The sequence below is a fragment of the Clytia hemisphaerica genome, unplaced genomic scaffold (assembly GCF_902728285.1).
Source record: "Clytia hemisphaerica strain Z4C2 unplaced genomic scaffold, Clytia hemisphaerica genome assembly, whole genome shotgun sequence".
Taxonomy (NCBI): domain Eukaryota; kingdom Metazoa; phylum Cnidaria; class Hydrozoa; order Leptothecata; family Clytiidae; genus Clytia; species Clytia hemisphaerica.
In genome coordinates this window covers 1,343,069-1,350,876 of record NW_027103994.1, presented here as the reverse complement: position 1 = coordinate 1,350,876, position 7,808 = coordinate 1,343,069, and the positions used below count along the sequence as shown (strand labels likewise).

General features: G+C 37.7%; 1 protein-coding gene across 1 annotated transcript; it reads left to right on the top strand.

The window, feature by feature from the left end:
* The first annotated feature begins 873 nt into the window (after positions 1-873).
* LOC136811292 (uncharacterized) lies at positions 874-7,782 on the top strand. The gene is made up of 2 exons (XM_067067908.1): positions 874-6,715; positions 6,950-7,782. Exons 1-2 carry the CDS (start codon positions 874-876, stop codon positions 7,780-7,782), a joined length of 6,675 nt encoding a protein of 2,224 aa, XP_066924009.1.
* The last annotated feature ends 26 nt before the right edge of the window (positions 7,783-7,808 follow it).

Here is a 7,808-nt window from a genome sequence, read left to right as displayed (position 1 = left end):
GAGTTTAAGTGATAGTTTGAAGATATTTTGTTAAATTTTATTTTCACATACTCATTTTGCTTTCCTTTCTTTTTTCAGATTTGCAGCTCGCAGTTTGTAACTTGGAAAGACATTCAGTTAACGAAGACAAGATTTGAGTAGAGTTCTTATTGAATAGTGTAAGACTTCTTCCTTTAAAGTGAGATGATGAGTTTAAGTGATAGTTTGAAGATATTTTGTTAAATTTTATTTTCACATACTCATTTTGCTTTCCTTTCTTTTTTCAGATTTGCAGCTCGCAGTTTGTAACTTGGAAAGACATTCAGTTAACGAAGACAAGATTTGAGTAGAGTTCTTATTGAATAGTGTAAGACTTCTTCCTTTATCCTTTAAAATGAGATGATGAGTTTAAGTGATAGTTTGAAGATGTTTTGTTAAATTTTATTTTCACATACTCATTTTGCTTTCCTTTCTTTTTCAGATTTGCAGCTCGCAGTTTGAAACTTGGAGAGAAATTCAGTTAACGAAGACAGACAAGATTCGAGTATAGTCGTTATTGAATAGTGTAAGACCTTTTAAATGAGATGATGCCTATTAGTTTATTTTCGATTTAAAGATAATTTCAGTTGAGTTAGAGGTTCTTCTCAACTTCATATTCAGATATATTCAATTTGTTTTTCTTTTCATTTCTCAATCTTGATTTTTGCATAGTTTTAATATGAAGGAAGTCTTTTTTCTAAGCCCAAGAACTTATACCTTAAAAACATATTTTTTTCTTTTCATGCGTAAAGACTGTCAGCAATGGTCACCCCAAGCAAAAAGAAGAAATCTAACCTATCAAAGCTATATAAAATTGGGTCGCAAAATGCCAAAAGGCTGTCTCCAACAAATATAATGCAACGGTTTCCACCAACTATACAAGAGCGCAATACCCCAATTAGACTAATGAATGAGGGTGTGAACGTTTGTTTCTTCAACGCTGTCATTCAAATATTGTATTCCCTTCCTGAATTTCGTTTTTATATGGAACAATCTGAAGCCCAAAATGGAATATCCAGAGTGATCAAGAATATATTCAGTGAAATGAATTCAAAACAATTGGTTCAATCGTCACATTATGTTCCAGATCTCAATTTACCAAATTATACCTTCGGGACACAACACGATGCTCGAGAATGTTTGTCGCACATTTTGGAACATTCGTTTCCGGATGAGACTTCAAATATGTTCCAGATTAACATCAAAGAATCAATTGTATGTGAATCTTTACCCAATGTGAATGATACTGGATGTAACAAAAGAATTGAATTCGATGAAACTACAAGTTTTCTATGCATTGATGTCGCAGATACAACAGAACAACAAAAAGTACAAACTCTACTTGATACATTTTTCAGTCCCTATGGCAACCCTCAAGAGGATTATCGGTGTGAATCTGGTAATGGTGGCTGTGGAAAACGTGGACATTGTTCTAAAGCCACTCTTTTAACACACATTAATTCAAACCTAATTATCCAGTTGAAGATATTTAGGAATGATTTGTACGGACGAACCTGGAAGATATCTCCAAATATATCAATAGATCAAGTTATAACGCAATTTGAAAACTTCAATCTTCAAGGAATCGTTTGGCATACTGGACAAACTTTAGCAAGTGGGCATTATACATCGTCAGTGCAGTATAATGGACGATGGTACATGGCGAATGATCAAAACATTTCCAGCATTACCACGCTTCAATCAAGGTCAAGCAATGGTGCGACTCCATATTTGCTGATATATACAAAAACTCTGGAAAACTCTGGTCAGAATAACATAGAAAGTACAGTGAAAAGGCAAGTGAATCAATTGTTTGTAAACTCACCTGTTGATCCTGTCACTAAAAGAAATCTTTCTTCGTACTTCACAAGCCAAATAAAGAAAACATCTGAAGTGTTATCTGAAAGCCCAGCCCAAATGAAACGGAAAAGACAGATAGACACTACTCCTGAAAAACAAGCTAAAAGACACAAAGATGCAACCCGAAAAGCATATGCCAGACAAAAACGAACCACCCTGGAAAAACAGAAAGAAAAGCAAAGAGATGCAACCCGAAAAGCAGATGCCAGACAAAAACGAACCACCCTGGAAAAAGAGAAAGAAAAGCAAAGAAACTCCACAAGAAACGCTGAAGCCAGAGAGAACGAAACCGCTCATGAAAAGCAGGAAAGGAAGCAACAAAACGCCACAAGAAACGCTGAAGCCAGAAAGAACGAAACCGCTCATGGAAAGCAGGAAAGGAAACAACAAGACGCCACAAGAAAGGCTGAAGCCAGAAAGAACGAAACCGCTCATGGAAAGCAGGAAAGGAAACAACAAGACGCCACAAGAAAGGCTGAAGCCAGAAAGAACGAAACCGCTCATGAAAAGCAGGGAAGGAAGCAACAAAACGCCACAAGAAACGCTGAAGCCAGAAAGAACGAAACCGCTCATGAAAAGCAGGGAAGGAAGCAACAAAACGCCACAAGAAACGCTGAAGCCAGAAAGAACGAAATTGCTCATGAAAAGCAAGCGAGAATAGATAAGGATGCAAGCCAACATGCAAGGGCAAGAGAACGCCTAATACAGGAACAAGCTGCAGCCTTTGAAGAAATAAATTTTCCTCCTACCATCACGCCAGATCAAATAAATATTTGCTTGGAAAGCTTCATCGATGCAACTTCAAATCATTCTACTATTTATCTTGAGTGTGGAGTTTGTGCTGAATCAGTTCACGACTATGAGAAATTCTTTATCGATGACATCCCTAACAAAGATGTGATATCTCAGGATTCATTTGATGGTGAAATACTAGAAGAATACAGGCATGGTGGTTTGATCTTATCATCTGGTGGTATCGATGAACAGAACGTTGTTTGTTGCAAAACATGTTTGCGTCATCTGCAAAATGGAAAGTTGCCTCCGTTGAGTATTTCCAATCAATTTCTATTTGGAAAAGCACCGCCGGAGCTTTGTGATTTGACTTTACCAGAAAAATTGTTGATATCATTTTACCGTCCAAAAATGTATGTAACAACACTTCGGTCTTTTGCTGGTCCAGGAACTGCACAATATGGAATAAAAGGAAACACCATCACGTTCCCCCAAGATGTTGTAAAGATTGCGGAAAGTTTACCAGCAAACCCGAACATTTTTGCCGATCATTTAAAGGTTGTTTTTATTGGTAATGGTGCCCCTTCTCGAGAACTTCTAAAGAAATTGTTCAAAGTTAGAAGACAAAAAGTTCACGATGCGCTGAATTTTTTAATTTCAAATCATCCACTCTATGCAAATGTTGTTTTGTCATCTGTTAGTCTACCTGAAGATGATATCCCTGAAGAAATTCTGACCACTCTGACTCTACACGAAGATCCGAATAATGAAGATGAAAACGAACATGCAAATTACACCCCGCAGATGGATTTAAATGAGGCTGATATCGAAACCACTGATCCGAATTTATTGGTTATGGAGTCATCTGGGGTGGTTGATGTTGATGGATCTTCCGTACATTCCAAAGATCAGGTTTCTGCTGCAGTCCATTCACTTCAAGGAACAATATACGTCCCACACGGCGCTCTTCCTGTCACTGATTACAAAAACCCTGTATTATGGGTCGGTGCCTATCCCTGGCTCTTTCCGTATGGGAAAGGGGGTCCGGAAATCCAACGCAAGTCTCCTGTTAGTCTTAAAACATACATCCGTCACATGTTGCTGCTTGCCGATAAAAGATTTAGCATGGATAACTCTTTCAAGTTTCACATTTTTAATGTCCTTCAGAAACGTGACGTCTCTCTTCATACATCACTTTTGATCAGAAGAGCTAACTTTCATTCTTCAGCAGCTGATATTTCTAGAATCACGCAAGAAAACTTGGTACAGATGCTACAATCCATACAGAATAAGACAACCATTACAGATCCAAACATCAAAACACTTATGAAAAGTCTTTCTTCGACAGGAGCTCACATTCGTGGTTCACCATATTGCAAACAAAGCTACCGAAGGGAAATCTTTGGTCTGATGATACATTATGGCACACCACCCTTGTGGATAACAATAAGTCCAGCAGTTGTTCATTCGCCAATTTTTCTTTCTTTAAATGGAAAGGAAATAAATTTCAGTAGTGTAACGGCATCAGACATACCATCTACTGTCGACAGAGCAAAATACGTGGCAAATGACCCAGTTTCTGCAGCTAAATTTTTCAACATCGTTGTGGATGCTTTTACTTCCCATCTCTTAGGATATAATCAGGCAGGTGGTGGTATCTTTGGTACACCTTCAGCTTATTATGGTTGCATAGAGGAACAAGGTACTGGGACCCTACATATCCACATGCTTGTTTGGTTGGTAGGCTTTAAAGCAATAACGGATCTAGAAACACGGTTACAAGATGAAATTTTCAAGAACAATTTGGTGAATTATTTAGAATCGATAATAAAAGAAGGCTATTTGGGTGATTCTCAATCTGTACCTCAAGTTGTTAACGTTTCTGAAATATCATTACGAAGACCTGTAGATCCATCAACACAAGATTTCAATGAAGAGCTCATCGATGACGTCAATAAACTCGTCAAAGTTGCTAATACACATAGGCATTCGTTCACCTGCTATAAGTATGGAAAGTCACGTGAATGTAGATTTGGGTTTCCGCGTGATTTATATCCAGAAACTGTTGTCACTGAAAATGAAATCCACATGAAAAGGACAAGCCCGATTATAAACAATTTCAACCCAATCATCATGACTTGTATCAGAAGCAATCACGACATTAAATTTATTCCCACTGGAAAGGACGGGAAGGCTTGTGTTTTTTACATGACAGATTACGCCACCAAGTCGCAACTCTCAACCCATCAAATGCTTCCGCTTATTGCTGCTTCGCAAAAAAAAATGGATGCTGCTAATGTGCCAGGTGATTCTGTAAGCCGTTCTAAGATGTTAATCACAAAATGTCTGAATAGAATAACTACAGAAGTAGAGATATCAGGCTCGCATGTTTGTCACTTTTTACTGGGAAATTCAGACAAGAAAACATCTCATTCCTTTACTCGTTTGAACTTACACTCGTCTTTAGCATGGGTTCATGAGGAGATGAAGAGGTATGATTGTTTGGATGAAATCTATGAAGATACGGAAGATGATCAAGAACAAACTCAAGCTGGTTATAGCATTCTTCATGGCAACGAGGGATTGGTTTTGGTTAATATTATGGTTGACTATATCAATAGAGGCTCAGATCTAACTGATATGTCTTTATACGAATACTCCTCTAAAGTTTACAAGACTAAATTATCTGACGAAGAAAGAAAAAAACTTTCAAAGAAAACCAGAAGCAGGGGACGCAAGCCGCAGCCACGCTATCTTTTTGCTGAAGATCATCCTCAATCAGAAACACACCTGCAAATTGTCAGAGCAGAGCCAGTCATACCCGCCTTATCGCTCTTACCACCAAGCGAAGATGGTGACAAAGAAAGATTCTATACCTGTATTCTTTTGCTGTTCAAGCCGTTTTTCAAGTTTACTGAATTGTTCAATGGAATTAGTTGGGAGGATACTTATTTCAATACCGATTTCAAGCAAAACTCGACATATATTTTGAACATCAAGGAAATGCACATTGGCTTGAAAGAAAAGGAAGAAACCAACCAAGAACGCAGTGCAAGCAGCTGTGAAGCTATCGAGGAAGAAGATGGTGAAGAGATTGATTTTTCACGCGAGGAAATAAATAAAGATGCTCTACTGTTACAAACACAGGAAATAGATTTAAACACATCTCAAGCCTTAAACATAATCGAATCCAGTGGATGGATCAACCAGTCAAAGTCATCCCAGGAATTATGTTTGAACATGGGATCTATTGCTTCGACATCACAGCAGCTTCATTGGAAGAAGGAAATGAAATCACAAAGTCAACAAGAATTGGAGTTTATGTTCTCTAATACGGAAGAATCAGTAGAATGTGAAACATCGAACGTCAATAGAACGCGAGAAAATGCTATTTTGTTCAATACTACAGAGGGTCACGAAAATTCAGATGTTGAAACTGTTATCGACAACATCGTGTCTGAGTTTTCTCTCAATCCGAAGCAAGAAACGGCTTTCAAGTTGGCAACTTCTAACATTGTCAAAAGAATACGTAAAGAAGACACGCAACAAATTATGGCATATGTTGGTGGGCCAGGAGGTACAGGAAAAAGCCAGGTTATTAAAGCAGTTGTTCGTTTACACGATGAATTACGGATTAGACCTCAACTTCGGCTTTGTGCTTATATGGGTTCTGCAGCAAAGCATATAGGTGGTACCACAATAACGTCTCTCGCAGGGCTAAGGAACACTAGCATCTCTAAACTTGAGGATAAATGGGAAGGTGTTCAGACAGTCTTACTTGATGAGGTATCAATGGTTGGATGTAGGCTTTTAGCTAAACTTAGCCGCAACGTCACACGTGCGAAACATGGTAATCCAGATGTTCCATTTGGTGGTGTAGACATGATCTATTTTGGTGATTTCACCCAATTCCCACCTGTGTTGGATACACCTTTGTTTTGGAATTACAACAAGGATGACATCTCTTCCTCAACCAGCGAATCATCTGTTCAGAAGGAATTAGGCAGATCAATTTGGAAACAACTGACTCACATTGTTCTTCTTGACCAACAAATGAGAATAACTGATATAGCTTACCAAGGCATATTGAACCGTCTACGTGAAGGTAAACTTAAATCAATTCTTCTTTCTCATTCTGCATTTCAACTTCAGGTTTGTTAGACTTTAGAAATAAATCCCAAATAAATGAATACACAAACACATATCAATACTTTTTGGTAGACGGAGATGATGGACGAAAGTGATTCGTAGTGAATATTTTTATGATTCTTAACTTTTTTTAAATATTTATCTTTTATCTTTTATCTTCGGATTTCTGTTTTTTTATTTTTTTATTTAGGTAAGTCTACTACCGAAGATTATATGGTTTTATCATCAAGAGTGATAGGATGCAACACAAGCCCTGTTACTCTGACCGGCGATCCAATCATTGTTCCAGGAAATGTGTTGGTACGAGAAATAAATAATCTTTTCACGAATGATCATGCGAAGTCAACTCCGGTTTATGTTTCCAAGTCGGTTGATGTTGTGAAGAAGAATTTGGACGAGAAAGATAAAAGCACAATGGAATCACTCCCAAGTACAAAGACAGATGGTCTTCTTGGTCAGCTACCATTATTTAATGGCATGCCAGTTTTTCTGACGAGGAATATTTCAACAGAACTAGGCTTGACCAATGGCGCTACCGGGGTTGTAAGATCTATCCCGTTACCAACAAATATATCGCCAAAAACATCTGGCATTATTTCTTTGAAAGAATCTCTACCATATGTTGTCGTTGAATTTAACGACATATCGTTGAATCCATTGAATGGATTAAAACAAAGTCATGTTCCTGTTTTTCCTGTGCATGGTTCGTTTTCCATCAAATCTGGAAAAAAGAGCATTGCTGTTAAACGAAACCACTTTCCGCTTGTTCCTGCTTTTTCCTGCACTGCCCATAAGAGTCAAGGACAAACATTAAACAAAATAATAATTGATTTAATCCCTCCAAAAGGAATGAAAAGAATCAATTTGAGTTTTGTTTATGTGCCATTGAGCAATGTTCGGAGATTGGCTGATCTCACAATTGTCAGACCCTTTGATCGGGATATTTTAAACTTGTCTGTGGATAGTGACTGTAAAGCTATGATGGTAGACTTTAAGAATAGGGATATATGTAAACATTTGTGAACCCAAGAAAACTTTAATATCTTGAT